Here is a 20,021-nt window from a genome sequence, read left to right as displayed (position 1 = left end):
TGATGTCATCATCACATGTTGAATTTAAAGACATAGAACACCAAATATAGTATGCTCTCATTTATTTAAAATACATTTTTGAGTCTATATTATATATAAATATATGTATAAATCAATATTTGGAAGAACATTCACCAAAATGTTAATAGTGCTTTTCTTTTAAATGATAGACTCTCAGGTTATTTTTACTTTCTTTCTAATTTTTGTGTATATGAAATTTTTTTCCTGAGCATATATCATTTTTCTATAAATAATAAAACCATTTACTACCCAAAATTCATAATAAAACAAGAAGGAAATACTTGCTGGTATTTTTTTTTTTTTTTGCCGTACGCAGGCCTCTCACTGCTGTGGCCTCTCCTGTCGTGGAGCAACAGGCTCCAGACGCGCAGGCCCAGCGGCCATGGCTCACGGGCCCAGCCGCTCCACGCCATGTGGGATCTTCCCGGACCGGGGCACGAACCCGTGTCCCCTGCATCGGCAGGCGGACTCTCAACCACTGCGCCACCAGGGAAGCCCTACTTGCTGGTATTTAATTAAAAGATTTGGCACCTGGTTTCCTAGGAGAATATATTTCAGAAGAATACTTCATGGTGAGAGAGCTATCCTTGAGTGATGTCTCATACAGAGTATTTTTATTTAAACATCCATGGCAGGGATTGTATATAATTCAGCTTCATCTTCCCCTAGATGTGCTTTCAAAGAGAAATTGTGGTAAGAAAATGTTATTATATATGAATATCATCTCTAAAATATTAAGTGGTCTTAGCCCTGGTTTACTCTGAAAACCTAGGAATGAAAAAACTGTCTAAATCTGATCACAATTTCTCTTCTTGGGTTTCAGGAACCAATAAAATCACGTGCTCCACAGCTTCATTTAGAGTACAGGTTTTATAAACAGCTCGGCAGTGCAGGTAAGTCAATGTTTCCTCCATTTATTCAGCATATAGCTTAGCTGGAAGCCCTAACATATGTAAATTTTCTTGTCTACCTTTTTTGCCAGACCATGTATCTCCCCTACTTGCTGGATAGGTAAATACACATAGTCAACTAAAAAGCTACTTACTCTCTGGCATCTAGAAGGGCAGTTGAGTTGATTGGGGGTCTGTGCTACCATGCCTGCCCACAGACCAACCTGTGAATGCTTTCGTTCACCTGAAATACACATGGAATGGTTTTTGCTTTTTGGTAGTTTATTCATTCTCTTTTCATTCCTTTGTGTATACAGAAAGAAAGGAGGAGGTGTTGGTAATTTTCAAGCTGTTTTTACCACATTGAGACTATATATCCATTTTAAAGACATACTACTAAAATATATCTTCTGAAATACCTTAACACTGTCACTTTATCTATTGTTCTCATTAATTTAGAAGACCTATCTATATGATTGTAATAACCTATGACCTCTGAGGATTTTTAAAAAATTAAGTTTATAATTTTTAAAAACATTCCTGTTTTTTTACCAAAAAGGTCAAATTTCTGAAATATTTTACTGGCTTGCAGAAAAATATATTGACTGAACAAATGTTACCAACTCTAAGGAGGTTGAACCCATAGGATTCCTATTGCAGAAGATGAAATCCTCCAGTGCTAGTTTAATTGTTTAACATTAATAGGCATTCCTCTGCTTTATGCTTCTTCAATGTGACAGTTTTTTGTGAATGACTGAAACATAGTTTCTATTTCAAGTACCATTATTGAAGGTACTGTTGAAGGAATTTGAGTTTCACTTCCTAAAATATATACAATTATATAAGAGCCACTGGGTGTTATTCAAGTCATCTTATACCCTGACCATGGCAATAATCAGCCATAGTCATATCCTAGGGAGGCCAGGGTGAGCGTTTGTCTTTCATTGAACCTAACATGAGTTCTTGCAGACAGCTCAAATGCATTCATCTTAGCTGTTATATGCTGCCCCTCCACTGCTCACGTGCAAGTCTTCTTTTAAGCTGCGTGTCTTCAGTTCCTTCAGTTTTTTGCGTTATGTGATTAACAGGTACTTCACTGTCATTGCTCCACTAGGAAGCATGAATGTACACACACACACACTCCTGGTTTTGTGATGTCCCTCTTAAATGAGCCTCATAAAACAGCACCAGTAACTCTGGATTTGGAGGCAGTGGGATTATTATCTTCCTTGATCTGGACACACTAGTTCTATTAATTTAGGTTAGCTATTTTTTTTTTTTTTTTGCGTTACGTGGGCCTCTCACTGTTGTGGCCTCTCCCGTTGTGGAGCACAGGCTCCAGACGCGCAGGCTCAGCGGCCATGGCTCATGGGCCCAGCCACTCCGCGGCATGTGGGATCCTCTCGGACCAGGGCACGAACCCGTGTCCCCTGCATCAGCAGGCGGACCCTCAACCACTGCGCCACCAGGGAAGCCCCTAGGTTAGCTATTTTAACAGCCATTTTACATAGTTGACTTTTGTGCATTTGTGGAGTTCTACTCAGTTGAAACCTTTATGTCTTTTTTACATAAGCTGCCATCAACCAAGGCTTTCTGAATTTATCTGGTTATATAATTGATTTTGATCACCAGAACCTCCTAAGTGTCATCTTATTTTATCCCATTATTACTAAGTATTCGGATGCTTTTCAATCCTAATTCTGTTACTGATGATTACACATTGACTGTTTTTTAATTATAACTGCATATCCACCCTGCTCCTTCCATAAGACTACTATAAGCTCCTTAAGAACAGGCTTGTGCCTTCTTCACCCTGGTGTCTCAAATGTATCTCAGGGCCCTACATAGTTCTTTCACATAATAGGAAGCTGGGAAGAATTCTGGTGACAGAAGGAACTTAGGAAGATTTGATAAGCATGCGTTTTAGATTTTTGCCAAGTTATTAGAAAGATATTCCCTGAGGATGGCTGAAAAGGGGAAATTATTTATTTATGATAGGTAAAAAGTGGATTTATTTAGAGAGATACACATTCCATAGACAGAATGTGGTCCATCTCAAAAGGTGAGAACGGCCCTGGGAGAAACACACTCCACAGAGCGTGGGCCATCTCAGAAGGCGAGAGGCCAGGAAATTTATTTTGAAAGTAGATCAGTTGACAAAGTAGACAAGATTTCACCATGTCTCCCTATAAATGTGAGCATGAACACTAGAGCTTCTTCCTAAGTTACAGGCACAAGCATTTCTCTTCCTATTTTTCTAGAGTGAAGTTCCCAGCTGCAAATGTTACTCATCAGTAGTTAATGTATGAGCAGCTAGAGCACATATGCCCTTCTCTTCAGAACCAAGGTGATGCTGTGGCACTGTAAATAAACAGCCTTTCACGCTGAAAGCACACAAACCAAAATTATGCAATCGTTGTTTTTACTCATTGATGCTTCGTCTGTCATTATTCAGCACAGGCCGAAGATTTGCACGATATTTGGATATCATGACAAGGAATACTTAAAAAGAAAAAAAAAGCCCATTGTGACTTAGATTTGTTCAAGGAATTAATCAGTACTTAAGAAATAAATGGATGAAATTTGGGGGGAGAAATGAGTGGTTATGAATGTAAAGGACACTGGTATAGCTTGAGACTTTAAATTCCTAGAATAAGAACTTCTGTGTTGGCTTGAGAATAATTTGACCATTTTTTCCTTAAGTACAAAAGTCTTATTCATTACCTTGCTTTTTGACCCCTACATTGCCCTGACTGTATGATCTGGAAATTCATACCAGTTCTCTACTCATGGGTAGATAGAACAAAAATGATAGTACTGGATGATTGTGAACATGGTTTAAGGTGGAGCTCTTCCTGATTGTCCCTTCTTTTCCTTGTTTGATCTCTAACTTCTTCTCTTCTATACCGTCGTGTTCTCTAGTGGACAGTCACACTTCAAGCTTTCTTTGCTGATTGTAACTTTGCCATCAAGAATTTCAAGACCTGATTATTTACTGTGAAGGTTATCTCTAAGATAATCAGGGAAGAAAGAGGGCCTTGAGAGTCTTGAAACTGAGAATGAGGATTTTGGTCTTCCTAAAAGCTGTCATTTTTTTCCTTTTTTCATTTATTGTAGAAACCAAATTATGAAATATTAAAGGATATTTTGAAAGGAGATGGTGGTCCATGTCCTTATCACCCTAACTCAGCCACATTTTATTTGAATATTTCTCTTTTTCATATGCAGACATATTTCATAGTTAATCTCAGTTCACATGCAATTGCATGTCTTCATTTACTGAACATTGTAACATTTGTCTTGATGCTGCATTAGATACACGTTTCTAATCATTGTATAATATCCTGTCAGCTTTGTAGACCATAATTTAGGCATGCATTTAGTGCTGTCAGACTTGTAGCTTGTTTTTATTTGAAGAAAGCATTTCTCCTATTGATATACCTGAGTATATAACTCAGTATATAACTCAAAACTTTTCCTTCATACGTTCTGCCATCTACTCCGCATATGATACGATGGTGATTTTCAAATGTTTAAAGATCTATTAAATGATAGATTAAGTTTATTCCAAAGGATTCCAGAATAAAAATTATAGAAAGAAATTTCAGTAAGATAAGTTTGACTTTGTATCACAGTTGAAACAGTGTGAAAGTAATCTAAGTGTCATCAATATGGGTCGGGGTAAATAAATGGTGATATATTTATACCACGGAATTAGCTATTAAAAAAAAAACAGAGGGCTTCCCTGGTGGCGCAGTGGTTGAGAGTCCGCCTGCCAATGCAGGGGACACGGGTTCGTGCCCCGGTCCAGGAAGATCCCACGTGCCGCGGAGCGGCTGGGCCCGTGAGCCATGGCCGCTGAGCCTGCGCGTCTGGAGCCTGTGCTCCGCAACGGGAGAGGCCACAACAGTGAGAGGCCCGCGTACCGCAAAAAAAAAAAAAAAAAGTTAATGATTATCTTTGAAGAGAATGATTAGAAATGGGAAGCAGTCTTTAGGTTTACACTTTAATCCTTTCACGTTGGTTGTATTTTTTGCCCTGATCATGTATTGTTATTGTATTGTTATTATAATAGCTAATTTTTTAAAAGACTGCAGCAGTGGATTTATGGTCTCTCTCTTACCTCTTCCATCACCAAGCAACCTGTTTCTGTCCCCATTTATCTGGAGCCATGTGTTAACAGTTTCAGGCATAAGGTCAACAAATGATGATAAAGTGGGGCAATACTGTGTTTCCTTTCTTTCCAAACACCTTCTTGTAGGAAGAAAAAAACCAAATTGTGAACTGGAATAAGCTGTCTTATGCAATAGGATTTCCTGTCTCTTAGCAGGAGGGCAGTTTTCAGGCAGAAGTTAAACAGTTATACATTCTGGATGTTATAAGGGAGATTTGTGCACTGGGTAGAAAGTTAGATTACGTGACTTTTTAAGACCTATTTGAACACTGAGATTGTATTAAAAACTTTAAAGACCATGTTACCATGCAAAAAACATCCTGGTGCAGATATTTATACTTGGGATCTTATTCAGTTTCAGAAGATATAAACTTATTTTTCTAAGTTAATTACATCATAAATATAACCCTGGCAAAGTGGACACCCAGTAGTCAGTGAATCCAAATGGGAACATTATCTACTATTTTCACATATTTGGATGGGTGCGGGTGGGGTAGATTTTTATTTGCAAATTATGGTTCAGTCATTGAGCCTGATATTGCTGGAGAATTTACAAATTTATTTCAAAGCAAAACAGTATTTTTAAAATGTGAACTCTGCAACTATATGTAATGACTATGGAAAATTATTATATTATTCTTTTCCTCACTGTTGGAACATCAAAGTTTTAGGTTTTCTCCAGTGACTAAACCAAATACATTCTTCAGTTTTGTCTTACTTTTGCTTCATTTTTTCTTATATCATTGTTTTGATTTTTCACAGTACAAAGGGCTTTGGCACTGAGCACAGTTATACTTTTCTTTTCAGATGTAACTTTGTATAGGTTGTTCTGAGTACACAGGATTAGAAATAAGGGACTTAAAGATTGACTCTGGGTTCCCTGGGGCTGGCTTGCCCTCCTGGTAGCTTCAGTATTTGTTTGGTACAATGGGCCAACTTCACAAGAAAGAACAGTATTTAATCATGGTAATTAAAGACTGTAAGCCTTGCATTCAGCAGATGAAAGCACCCAGTGAGTTTTAACCATCTTTCTTATTTTCTTATCATTTTCTTCAGTGATCATTGTTGGGTTAATTGTAATATAGTCACCATGGGTAAATCTCAAACTTATTTTCCTGTTATGGGAATGTTTTTAGGTTTCCCTGTGCTCCAAGTGTCCTTTTTCTTAGGAGAGTATATACATTGTCAGTTTATAAATTTCCCAGCCAACAAATCTTTTATCCAGCACACCTCCCACTTTTGCTTGTCCTAACACACAGGAACAGGACATGTGGATGACAGGTTTGGGGCAGAGATAGGCAAAACCAGTGGCCTCAACAGAGAGGAGCCCTAAACATAAGAGAGGGACAGTATGAGCACGAAGGTTCATAGCTAGATAGGGACTGGTCACATAATATGGGTCAGTATATGTTTGGTAATTAACTAAAAGGTGAATAAACCAGAACCAAGCATGCAGCTGAAGTGGCAGGAGAGAGAGGGAGGAAGGGAGAGGGAATGAGTCAGCAAGAGCAGGAGCAAATGAAGGAAGATGGGGGAGGGGTGAATAGGCAAATGGCAAGAAAATAGGATTCTAGAGACAGAAATGAGAGTGCAAGTGATAAAATCTGGTGGAGGGCTCTGAAGTAGCCAGAAGGAGCAATAAAGTTGCCTTCTATTACTGTTCTCAGAGTTAGCTGTTTCTTAGGAACAGTGGTTTTGAACAATAGCTTGGATATTTTTAGTAAAAGTAGTAAGGTAGGTTATGGTAAATTCCCATCACTTCACTTGGCATTTGGAAAGGCCTAATTTATAATATAAACAGATAATACAATGATCTCTTTGCTTCTGGAGGCTTCTTAATTGTATTGAGAGATCCTAAAGGTAGTAGAAGTACTCATCGTGCTGTGGTTAAACATTTATTTCCACTTCTACCCAGCAACCTGCCTGGGAAAAATTCTCAGGGGCTCTGGGAATAAATATCACATCATAGACAATCTAAGCCTGAGCTGCCATGTCCTGGCTTTCCAGCAGCTATTCTAATCTGCTAATGACTATTCTGCTTTGCCTTTCTTGTAAAGGAGATGGTAATCCTCAAATTAAAGACAGCAAAAGGGAATTCCCTGGCGGTCCAGTGGTTAGAACTCCGCACTTCCACTACAGGGGGTACGGGTTCTATCCCTGGTCAGGGAACTCCCGCAAGCCTCGCGGCGAGGCCAATAAATAAATAAATAAAATCTTTAAAATTAAAAAGACAATAAGATACTTACTGAAATTTCACAGTGTAACAAAGCCCAGGCAAAAATCTCATTGGAAAGAGAAAGCAAGTGAACTTAAGTGCCCACTAGGTACTTTATATGGTTATTTCATTTTTCCCATTTTGAGCACAGGGAAGTTTAGTAACTTACTTTACCCAGGGTCATACAGTAGGAAAACCTGAGCTAGGAATGTGTTTGTCCCATGTTTTCCTACAGATTTCTGTCTTGCATGTATACCGAGCAGAGGCCAGGTGCCGGGCACCTTCTACCCATTACCCCTTGCCTAATTGTAATAGAATAGTGGGACATAGTTGTTAAAGTGTTAATTGATGCAAAGCCCTAGAACTTTCCCCCAGCGAAACAGTAGGATTTCCTGTTTCATACGGTGCCCCCAAATTTCATGCCTTTGTTACCTCCAAAATCTTTTATGGCCTTGGGTGATCTAGGTTTTGAAACATTTCTTTCCAAAGTAAATTAATCATTTGGGTTGAATACTTGTGCCATATGTGCAACTGAGGAGCTCAGAGCTACCCCACCCAAGCCATTTTCACCCACTGAAACCTTTATGCTATGAATAAAGTATTCATATTCCGTAATACCTATATGGGAAAAGAATCTGAAAAAGAAAGAATATATGTATATGTATAACTGAATCACTCTGCTGTACACCTGAAACTACCACAACATTGTAAATCAACTATACACCAATAAAATTTTTAAAAGAAGTATTCATACTCTGCAATTTTGAAGTTTCTGGGAAGGAGTGGTTTTATATGTCATCAGAAAAGGTAGGAGGTATAGGTTGGTACCAGAAAAAGAGCTTTGAATCTAGGCACCTGTTAAGTTAACAGGAACATGGTTCTACTTCAAGAGAGAAATAAAGCATAAATCTGAAGAAAATCATGAGAAATTGTGAGATTGGCAAAACCGTCCTATAGTGTTGTGGACTTCCTTAGGAGTAAATTATAAATAAGCTGGGCAAACACAGGAAGAAAGACACAGGAAAATAAAAAATAAGAACATCTGAAGAGATGTTGGAAAGATGGGGATTTTACTGAAAATAGAAGTGAATCCTACAACAAGAGTAGTTACGAACAAATAACATGGGTCAGCTTAGATGTTCAATAGTTAGGAGTGCTTTAAGGAATTGAGAAGAAACGTTTTCGTCTCCAGTTGGGCAGAAAGTTTTCATAACAAGAGAAGAAAGGATGAAATAGTGAACTTGGTAAAAGAAAGTGAAATCTGGATTCTTTCTTGCCATATATAAGTTTTTCAGAAGTCTCTCTGCCAGAGGTATTACAGAGAGAGGAGACATATACCACTAAATTCAGGGAAAACCAATCTTAATTAGTATAAATGGACAGTCTTGAAATTACATTTTGAGAACTGGAGATTTAGACACTTGCCATCTCTAATTATAGGCAGTGTGCATAAGTGGAGACAGCCAAGAATGGGAGCAAGGAGAAAAGTTTAGCCCAAGTTTTCCCACTGTTTTTCTGTGAGTTACTATTAACCTTGTGCCCCTGCTATGCCTCAGTTTCCTTATTCATGTAACGGGAAACCTCCTCTTTCTTATTGAGTTTGCAGAACTTCCAGGGATGAATGAGGTAATGTCTGTAAAGGCCTTGAATCCTTAAGGAAAAAGTGCTATATAAACACAAGGCAGCATTGTTTTACATTGAAACCAAAGATCTAACTTTCCGTAGAAATGGAAATATCCTATTTACATTTCTTATAGCTTTGAAAAATATCAGAATGAAGAGATAACAGTTTCATTTTTGAAGAATTTTTGATGGATTCTCAAACAATAGTGACTTAATATTTCCCATTCCTTTCTCTGACTTAATAGAGCAGAATTCTGCTGTGGTGAACCCATCACATCTGTGATCTTGAGATGTTTGTTTCTTTCAGAGGAGCTCAATGTGGTCATGTTGAAATACAGTTATGAGCCTGCTTGGTGAGAATGACCACTTTTGCTTCTACAACTCCACAGCCTTTCGTGCCAGTTTGGAGGGGACACTTGGCCACAGCCATCTTGTACTACCTGGAAAAGAACCCCAGAAAAAAAAAAATCCAATTGCCATACCTATTTTTGTTTTGTAAAATGGAATTGAAACCACTATGCAAGGACCAGGCCAAAGGATTCATTAATATTTGGTCCTTACCATAACTGGATTCATCTCTGAATTCTCAAAGGAAGTGGTCTTACTAGTGATGAACTACTGAAACATCACAAGTAAGGTTTATTACAGTAGTCTGTGGGAATATTAGTGAATGTCATTGCCCCCCAAAATGAAAGATACAAATGGTTGAGCTGCCTCCTGCCTCCAGTGTAGAAGGTGAGATTTCTTAGGAAGCCAGACAGTGTAAAGGGACAGATAGTAAATACTTTAGGCTTGGTGGGCCACTTGTCTCTGTTGTAACTATTCAACTCGTGTTATCTATATTCAGCTCTTGTTGTCCTTGTAGCACAAACATAGCCTTAAACAGTTTGTAAATAAATGAGCTATATTCCAATAAAGATTTATTCACGGACACTGAAATTTGAAATTTATGTAATTTTCACTGCTGAAATATTCTTCTTTAAATTTTTTTCAAATATTTAAAAATGTAGAAACTATTCTTAGTTCTCTAATCATGCAAAAGTAGTTGGGCCAAATTTGACCTAAAGGCTATATAGTTTGCTGATCTCAGCTCTAGCATGGCAGCTACCAAAACTCCTTATTCTTTTTTATCGCTTAGTTCAGTTTGCATAACATAAGAATTACCTCGAGACTTCCCTGGTGGTCCAGGGGTTAAGACTTCATGCTTCCAATGCAAGGGACGCGGGTTCAATCCCTGATGGGGGAACTATCCTGCATGCCGAGTGGTGCAGCCAAAAAAAAAAAAAAAAAGGAATTACTGCAAGGAATACTTCCTTATTCCTTATATATAGTCCACCCTTTTCTAAAAAATAAATTTATTTATTTATTTATGGCTGCGTTGGGTCTTTGTTGCTGCACACGGGCTTTCTCTAGTTGCGGCGAGCGGGGGCTACTCTCGTTGCGGTGTGGGGGCTTCTCTTGTTAGGAGCACGGGCTCTAGGCACACAGGCTCAGTAGTTGTGGCTTGTGAGCTCTAGAGCGCAGGCTCAGTAGTTGTGGTGCACGGGCTTAGTTGCTCTGCAACTAAGTTCCCGGACCAGGGCTCAAACACATGCCCCTGCATTGGCAGGCGGATTCTTAACCACTGAGCCACCAGGGAAGTCCACATTCTACCCCTGAGGCACTGTAATGAGAGAACTTACAGAGAGAGAGCCATATCCCTCATTCTGTGGACTTTTCACAGTGTAATATGCTGCTGGATTGTGAACTTATTTTTCCATTTATTTTATTGAAGTATAGTTGATTTACAATGTGTGTTAATTTCTGCTGTACAGCAAAGTGATTCAGTTATACATTCTTTTTCATATTCTTTTCTATTATGGTTTATTACAAGATATTGAATATAGTTCCTTGTGCTATACAGTAGGACCTTGTTGTTTATTCTAATATTATAGTTTACATCTGCTAATCCGAAACTCCCAATCCATCCCTCCCTTACCCTCCTCCCCCTAGGCAACCACAAGTATGTTCTCTATGTCTGTGAGTCTATTTCTGTTCATAGATAAATTAATTTGTGTCATATTTTAGCTTCCACACATAATTGATATCATATGGTGTTTGTCTTTCTCTTTCTGACTTACTTCACATAGTATGATAATCTCTAGGTCGATTCATGTTGCCACAAATGGCATTATTTCATTCTTTTTTATGGCAGAGTAGCATTCCATTGTATATATGCACCACATCTTCTTTATCCATTCATCTGTTGATGGACATTTAGGTTGTTTCCATGTCTTGGCTATTGTAAATAGTGCTGCAGTGAACATTAGGATGCATATATCTTTTCGAATTATAGATTTCTACAGATATATGGCCAGGAGTGGGATTGCTATATCATAGGGCAACTCTATTTTTAGTTTTTTTGAGGAACCTCCATACTGTCTTCCATAGTGGCTGCACCAGTTTACATCCCCACCAACAATGTAAGGAGGGTTCCCTGGGTTGTGAGCTTTTTAAGGGTGAGAAGCATCTTTTATTCATTATAGTATTATTTGCATATCACTTAATCCAAAGAAGAGACTCAACAGATGTCAAATTGATGAAATCTCAGTATATAAACTCTTCCAGCAGGATTTCACTGGCAGTGAGATCACCAAGTTAAGTGACAGCTTCTTTCTTTTATGTATACACTCTCCTCTTCAAGATCTCAGCCTCTTCTTTATTTGCTTATGCTAACAATTCTTGATTAACTGTATTAAGGAAGAAGAATAGAGATATGAATGAATAATTCAAGATATTAGAATGAAGTCCTCCAAATTTTTTCTACAGGGATTTGGTGTAGTCAGAGACATGTATATTCACTATTACCTATAAACTTAGAGCATCCAAGAACTGCCTGGCAAAAGTTCTGGAATTTAAGCCTTTTGAAGGTAGGAATTATGTGTGGTTCTCATAAATATAATGGCTGTAGTAGTGCACATCTTCATACATAAATGGCCCATCAGCGGGTAGAAAATTATTTGGACACAATCTCATTGAAACAGTTGTCATAATTTGTCAACGTATTGCTTGGCTCCACTCTCAACAGTTATAGTTCAGAAAAGATAGGACTCTAGATCTCTTACTATGCTACCTAAAAAAGAGAGTAACATTTTTTTTTAATATTTATTTGGCTGTGCTGGGTCTTGGTTGCGGCACGTGGAATCTTCATTGCAGCATGCGTGTGGGATCTAGTTCCCTGGCCAGGACCGAACCCAGGCCCCCTGCATTGGGAGCATGGAGTCTTAGCCACTGGACCACCAGGGAAGTCCCAAAAGAGAGTAACTTTAAAGAAGGAATTTACAACTATCTGTGTGCAGCTTGCCCAAAGGAAAAATTTTTTTTCACTTAAAAAATTATTTTGTTAAGTTATGGAGAAAACTAATATCATTGAAGGTTTAGAAAAATACATAAAAGAAAGATTTAATCTCTCTACTCACAACTACTATTCTCATGTGTACTTCCTTAGTCTTTTTTTTTTTTAATTTATTTTTGTCTGTGTTGGGTCTTCATTGCCGTGCGTGGGCTTTCTGTAGTTGTGGCGAGTGGGGGCTACTCTTCGTTGTGGTGCAGGGGCTTCTCATTGTGGTGGCTTCTCTTGTTGCAGAGCGCGGGCTTTAGGCACGCGGACTTCAGTAGTCATGGCACGTAGGCTTAGTAGTTGTGGCTCGCGGGCTCAAGAGCGCAGGCTCAGTAGTTGTGGCGCACGTGCTTAGTTGCTCCGCGGCATATGGGATCTTCCGGGACCGGGGCTCGAACCTATGTCCCCTGCATTGGCAGGCAGATTCTTAACCACTGCGCCACCAGGGAAGTCCCCCTTAGTCTTTTTTTTTTAAATATTTATTTATTTAATTTATTTATTTTTGGCTGCGTTGGGTCTTCGTTGCTGTGCGCGGCCTTTCTTTAGTTGTGGCGAGTGGGGGCTACTCTTTGTTGAGGTGCACAGACTTCTCATTGCAGTGGCTTCTCTTGTTGCGGAGCACAGACTCTAGGCGCACAGGCTTCAGTAGCTGTGGCACGTGGGTTCAGTAGTTGTGGCTTGTGGGCTCTAGAGCACAGGCTCAGTAGTTGTGGCGCACAGGCTTAGTTGCTCCGCGGCATATGGGATCTTCCTGGACCAAGGCTTGAACCCGTGTCCCCTTCATTGGCAGGCAGATTCTTAACCACTGCGCCACCAGGGAAGCCCCCCCCCCTTAATCTTTTTATGTATATATTTTCATTAAAAATTTTTCTGATTTAAATATAAGATGGGGGTCTGTTTATCAAATGGGAAGGTGTACGTTTCAAACAGTGCTGAGGTTCTTTTAGCTTTATTATCCAATATGTATTTGAGAGATGAGATACTAAAGGGATAGAATGAGTTAAATGTCAATTTGAATATTATGATTGGAAAACAGTTGAAATATTGAAGATATTGAAAACAGTTCTAGGCAGATAATAAAAAATGTTAGAGAATAAGTTGCTGGGGCCCATCTATGTTTGTCATGTCTCCTGTATTGAGGCACCATCAACTATAGGAGCTTCGTAGCCTAATTTGAGTATAAAGGCTTTGTTCAAAATCCTAAGATAATTCTCAGAACACCATATTTCAGTTCAGTTAGCTGCTGGGATAACCTAATAATCAGTCAATAACTAGACCACCACCAACTGTCACAGATCATACCTCACTTCTATATACTAGTTTATAGGTATCTTATTTAAAATTCTAGGATTTCGGGACTTCCCTGGGGCGCAGTGGTTAAGAATCCACCTACCAATGCAGGGGACACAGGTTCAGTCCCTGGTCCGGGAAGATCGCACATGCCATGGAGCAACTAAGCCTGTGCTCCACATCTACTGAGTCTGCACTCTAGAGCCCACGAACCACAACTGCTGAATACCACGAGCCTAGAGCCTGTGCTTCGCAAAAGAGAAGCCACTGCAATGAGAAGGCCCCGTGCCGCAATGAAGAGTAGCCCCCGCTCGCTGCAACTAGAGAAAGCCCGCATGCAGCAACGAAGATCCAATGCAGCCAAAAAAGATATAAATAAATAAAATGCTAGGATTTCAAGGGTGACAGATTTTCTAAGGAAACCAACTATTAAATACAGCGTAGTCTTATTTGAGTTTAGGAGCTAAAGTTGGCACACAGGTGAAAATCACACATAACCAGAGTCAGCCTTGAAAAATCTCTCAAATTGCCCGTGGCGTATAGAGTGTAGTCTAACTGGATTTGTGTATATGATCATACTCAGTAAATATGCATGGTATGGATGTTCAGTATATACCGTGCTGCAGAATTTACGTAATAAGTTATGCATCTTCAAAATATGGTAGTTTTTTTTATTTCTTAAACTTTTTTTTGGCCAAGCATATATCATGAAATTTAAGTAAGTGGATTTGATGCTTACACCATTCCACGTCTCACTCTTTTTGCTAATTTTTATGGAAGACTTGACCTAGTACTATGTTAGCTGTTTGCCTCTCTGTTTTCTATCTGTAAGCTCCCTAAGGAGAGAGTCTGTGTCTTACTTATCTTTGTTTTTTCTTCTCTCCCTAAAGCATCTAGTGTAGTGTCTTGCACATAGTGTTTAGGAAGTGATGGTTATAGAAGAGCAAGAGGAACAGTTATGTGTGTGTATTGGTAAACACCATTTGATTACAAAGAACAGAATCTATTCCAATTAGCTATGATTCTAAAGGAGAATTTACTGAAAAATCATAGGGACATATCATGGAACCAAGGAAGGAAATATACAGGTCTCACTAGGGATTGGAACAAAGCACTTAGAAAGCCTCTAGGAACCAAAACAACTGCTCTTTGTCCCTGGCTTTCTGTCTGACCCTTCTGGACTCTGACACTATATTTGACCCTCCTTCTGCTTAGTGTCATAAAATCTTATGCCTTGGCTTCTGTTAGCCCTCTTCATCTGCTATGTGTTACCAGCCTTCCCTGCATCTCCTTACATTTGGTGGAAAAAAGTCTTTTATGCAGCCCTTCTCCATTTAAGCACCAGCAGAGATTGACTGGAGTCCTGTATCTCAGTTGCGAGCTCTGGCACTTCCCTGGTCGTCCAATGGTTAAGACTCCACGCTTCCAATGCAGAGGGCACAGATTTGATCCCAGGTCGGGGAACTAAGATCCCGCATGCCACACGGCGTGGCCAAAAAACATGCAAGTTCCTAGGAAAGAGACCGGCTGACTTAGCTTGGAACAGCCTTCCAGTTCTGGTCCCAATGCTGTGATAAGGGTGCGCAGGATCACATGGACTCCACCGCTCAGCATAGAGCACGTTCTCTAAGAATGTGGCTTAAGAACTGGGAGAAGACAGTTGACAGTGTGACAAGAAAATGGGGGACCCACAGACCATACTTTTCTTTCTCTTCATGTAACCGTTGCTAGAAAGCAAAACATTTTGCCTTAAGGCAGTTCAGCATCTTGAGATTCTCAAAGTGGGGAGTAGAGCCTGAAAACAACAACCGTGTGATGTCCTGGCCAAGGGCAGTGAGTACTCCCAGAAAAAGAACTCCCTCTTTCACTGCTGATTGTGCCTGTGTTTATTGTACTTATCATACGCTTGTTGGGAAAGAATAATCTTAAGAGAAAAATCTGCTTTGGGCCTGTGTTAAGAGAGACAGAGCTTCACATACTTAGAAGGGTCTGGAATGATGAATTTAAAGCCATTTCTGCCAAACTTTCACCCTTTGAAGGACCTGCTCCTTTCAGCATGAGTGGCATATTTGAAATAAATAAACATTAGGGCAACAGCAGAAGCCTCATATTAAAAACAAACAAAAAGGGTTTCCCTGGTGGCGCAGTGGTTGAGAGTCCGCCTGCCGATGCAGGGGACACGGGTTCGTGCCCTGGTCCGGGAAGATCCCACATGCCGCGGAGCGGCTGGGCCCGTGAGCCATGGCCGCTGAGCCTGCGCGTCCAGAGCCTGTGCTCCGCAACGGAAGAGGCCACAACAGTGAGAGGCCCGCGTACCGCAAAAACAAACAAACAAACAAAAAAGTTAAAGTCCTGTCCACTGGGTAAAGGACGAGGAGTATATTTGGATATACTTTGCAGAAGGAACAGCACCAGTGTCACTGTTGTTCCTCTCAGGGAGAAGAACCTAGATATGAAAGTGTGCTTGGGTTGGTGAGTCAGTAGCAAGAGCCCATTATGGGTATATGAAAACCATCTCTGTCTTGAAACAGACTCACAGACATAGAGAACAGACTTGTGGCTGCCAAAGGGGAGGGGGTGTGGGGGAAGGATGGATTGGGAGTTTGGGATTAGAAGATGCAAACTAGTTTATATAGGATGGATAAACACAAGGTCGTACTGTATAGCACAGGGAACTATATTCAATATCCTATGATAAACCATAACAGAAAAGAATATAAAAAGAATGTATGTATATGTATAACTGAATCACTTTGCTGCAGAGCCAAAATTAACACAACATTGTAAATCAGCTATACTTCAATCTTAAAAAAAAGCTCTGGGGGACTTCTCTGGTGGCGCAGTGGTTAAGAATCCACCTGCCAATGCAAGGGACACGGGTTCGAGCCCTGGTCCGGGAAGATCCCACATGCCGTGGAGCAACCAAGCCCGTGCGCCACAGCTACTGAAGCCCATGCGCCTAGAGCCCGTGCTCTGCAACAAGAGAAGCCACCGCAATGAGAAGCCCGTGCACTGCAACGAAGAGTAGACCCCGCTCGCCACAACTAGAGAAAGCTCGCTCACAGCAACGAAGACCCAATGCAGCCAAATAAATTAAAAACAAAAACAAAACTCTGTCTTACAGTATATGGAGCAAACTTCAAACAAGGGAAAGTGTGTTGTGCTTTTCATCTTTTCCTCTTAAAGAGTGTGTGTGCATGTGTGTACATTTCCAAATCTACCTACCTTGTCCAGAAAACATTTTAAAAGGACATTTAAATGCTTCTATTGATTTTACAGGGTAAATCCAATTTACAGGTAAATTACAGGATTTACAGGTAAATCCAATCTGTAGCAAAAATTTTGTGAAGCAAAAATAGAAAGGATTGTTTCATTTGCTGGGCTTGGAAAGGCGTAATTGTCATACTCAGTACTAGTTTGCTGGTCTTTGATGGAGCTAATTTAGTCGTGATAGCACTATGAATTCCTTTCCGTTCTTCCAAGGACAAAACATCATGACTTTTAACCTTTATTAGCTAGCTACAGTAGTTAGCCATAAATAGGAACAGATATTTCTGAAACTCAACACTCAGCACACTTCTGGACTAGGATAAATTCTTTGGTTGTGTGTCCTTTGTGTTATTTTCCATAGTTTCGAGCATTGGGACATTTCTCATGTTACGGCTAACAATGTACTCTATAATATCGTGAAATATAAACATAAAAGTTCATATGTAATGCTGTGAGAGACTTGTTTATCTGTTAGAGCCAAACCCTTGTGGCCCTTCTCTGCTCCTTAAAACTCTCAAATAGCTCTAAGTTACATGAGGCATAGAGAGTAATTATCTTTAATTATGTACATAAAATTTATTCCTCTCTCCTGCAAAAAAAAAAAAAGCACCGCTTCTATTTTAGATACTTAGCTGGTGAAGACTTGTTGGGGCCAGTAATTCCTTTAATTGCAAATAGGGAGTTGTGAGTTTATTATAGAAATTGTGTGGCCTGCATGCACCTCACAGTTACACAAAGTACTGACACCTTTTCGGTGCATTGTTTTGCAGAGTACAGAACTGCTAGAGATATTTGCTCAGTGTGAAGGCAGAATTTGTTATTTGAATTTTGGCTTCTTTTAAGGATCTTCATGAAAAATAGAAGGCAGAGTTCCAAAAATAGACCCAAGTAACTTATATGTACGTGGCCTGGGCTGGAGTGTGGTGATTAGTTCCAGAAAACCATTATAGTGCTTATGCAGGCAAAGGTTTAGAAAAGGTCAAGCACCGAAGCCTGTCAGAGGAAGCTTGCTTATAAGTTTGCACAGACCCTAAAGTTTCTGTTGTCATTTTCTCCCTTTAATTCTTGATCATACTTTACTTTTCTGTCTTTACTCACATCTCTCTTACTATGTACCTGCATGTTTCTCTTCCTTCTATGTCTTCAAAGCCATTCTTCAGACATTAAGAATAGCTTAGTGGCTGCCCTTAGAGAATGCTTTTTGAAGGAGGGCAGAGGCAGAAGTCTCAGTGACCATCATAGGACTGACCACAGCCCTCAGTCACTCCCCCTCCTTAACTCATAGTTTGTCAAGGTTAATCATTAAGAGAGAAGGTAGCATTTAGCATCCCCAAAGCTATGGAGTACTATGGAATGAAAGAGATGAGTCGTTGAAGTGAATTATTCCTATGGGTTATGAGAAGGTGAAAGCCTGTAGCTACTGTCTTGTATTAAAACTCAGTGAATTCCTTTCCAGTATCTCTCAGTGTCATTGTGAGAGAGAGTATTTTCCTTAAGTTCCAGTAACAGACTACATGACGATAGATAACGCCTCACATCTGTTATCAAAATGATAATCCAGTTGCTAGCTAAGCCCTTTTGTATTTGTAGAATATAATGTATCTATATGCATACTTAAGACAAAAACCAACAAAAAAATCAAGTTTTTTTTTTTTTTTTTTGCGGTACCCGGGCCTCTCACTGTTGGGGCCCCTCCCGCTGCGGAGCACAGGCTCCGGACGTGCAGGCCCAGCAGCCACGGGCCCAGCTACTCCGCAGCACGCGGGATCCTCCCAGACCGGGGCAAGAACCCTAGTCCCCTGCATCGGCAGGTGGACTCCCAACCACTGCGCCACCAGGGAAGCCCAAAGATCAAGTTTTAACCTTTGTGACCAATATTTTCATCTTTCAATGACTTCTAAGTAAGTGCTTTATATTCCACCCCCTTAAAAGAAGAGTTTGTCAGCTCTGTACACCTCTGCACTCTTTTGTGCTTTCAACAGTCTGACACACTTTTAACTTTTCTCTCCATTTTCCTCTTTCTTTATGCTTCATATTGCTTTAATTCACCTTTTCTTACCAACCTGTAGAGTCTCTTACTAATAATTACTTTAGTCATAGTGCAAGGAGATGAAGTTTTCACTAGCAAGAACTCAGCATCAGCTGTGTCCATAGCACTACGGTGAGTAATTTGAGGGCCACAGAGTTATAAATAACATGATCACTGCCCATTGGAAGGAAAATGTAATGTTTATTGAACTTTCATAATGTTTTTTGTAAGACATTGTTGTACTACTCTCAAGGAGCTCACTAAGGTATGTAAGTAACTATAACACACACAGAATGTGTGGAATGTTATTTTTTTAAGTTACATATAAAATTATATGGAAGTTCTGAAGGGAAAAATGGTTTCTAATTATGGGAAACAGGGAAGGCTTTTTAAAGAGGGTGGTAGCTATGGGGCTGAACTTTCAAAAAGAGGTACGATTTACTCGAACATGTTCAAATAGAAGGGTAAAGAAAGCTTTCCAAGAATAAGCTAAGGCCCAGAGGCAGGTATGTGTCTGTTCATACATTTATTAAAGAGGTGTTCACTGAGCATCCCACTTGGGTTAAGTACTGGTCTAAGCTAAAGCCCTGGGGATACAGTGGTGAATAAGAGTAGGCATTGCCCCTAACTTACATTCTAAATTTATTTATTTACTTTTTATTTTCGACTGTGTTGGGTCTTCGTTGCTGCACAAAGGCTTTCTCTAGTCATGGTGAGTGGGGGCTACTCTTTGTTGCAGTGTGCGGGCTTCTCATTGCAGTGGCTTCTCTTGTTGCAGAGCACAGGCTCTAGGCACGCGGGCTTCAGTAGTTGTGGCACACAGTCTCAGTAGTTGTGGTTCACGGGCTCTAGAGCTCAGGCTCAGTAGTTGTGGCTCACGGGCTCAGTTGCTCTGCAGCATGTGGAATCTTCCCAGACCAGGGCTCAAACCCATGTCCGCTGCATGGGCAGGTGGATTCTTAAACACTGTGCCACCAGGGAAGCCCCCACTAACTTACATTCTAAGAGGGAGACAACCTGTGATTGGCTCCAGGTAAGCAGAATCAGCAGTTCTAGAGAGTTTCAGAGGAAGGAGAGGGTTATGGGCTGGAGAAAGCTTCTTGGTCGGGGTCATACAGATTGCTAAGTAC

The 20,021-nt window shown here is 40.1% G+C and overlaps 1 protein-coding gene across 2 annotated transcripts in view; it reads left to right on the top strand.

Moving 5' to 3' along the window:
- The window catches only part of CSNK1G1 (casein kinase 1 gamma 1), a 149,540-nt gene that overhangs the window by 83,244 nt on the left and 46,275 nt on the right, over positions 1 to 20,021 (top strand). For both annotated transcript variants that reach the window (XM_082850723.1, XM_082850722.1), the window contains exon 4: positions 845 to 914. In XM_082850723.1, the coding sequence (XP_082706849.1) occupies positions 845 to 914 (70 nt within the window). The remainder of the gene's footprint in view (positions 1 to 844; positions 915 to 20,021) is intronic.

The sequence above is a fragment of the Leucopleurus acutus genome (assembly GCF_964270905.1).
Source record: "Leucopleurus acutus genome assembly, chromosome: 1".
Taxonomy (NCBI): Eukaryota; Metazoa; Chordata; class Mammalia; order Artiodactyla; family Delphinidae; genus Leucopleurus; species Leucopleurus acutus.
Note: the sequence above shows the minus strand (reverse complement) of the source record. Positions and strands in the feature narration are given on the sequence as shown.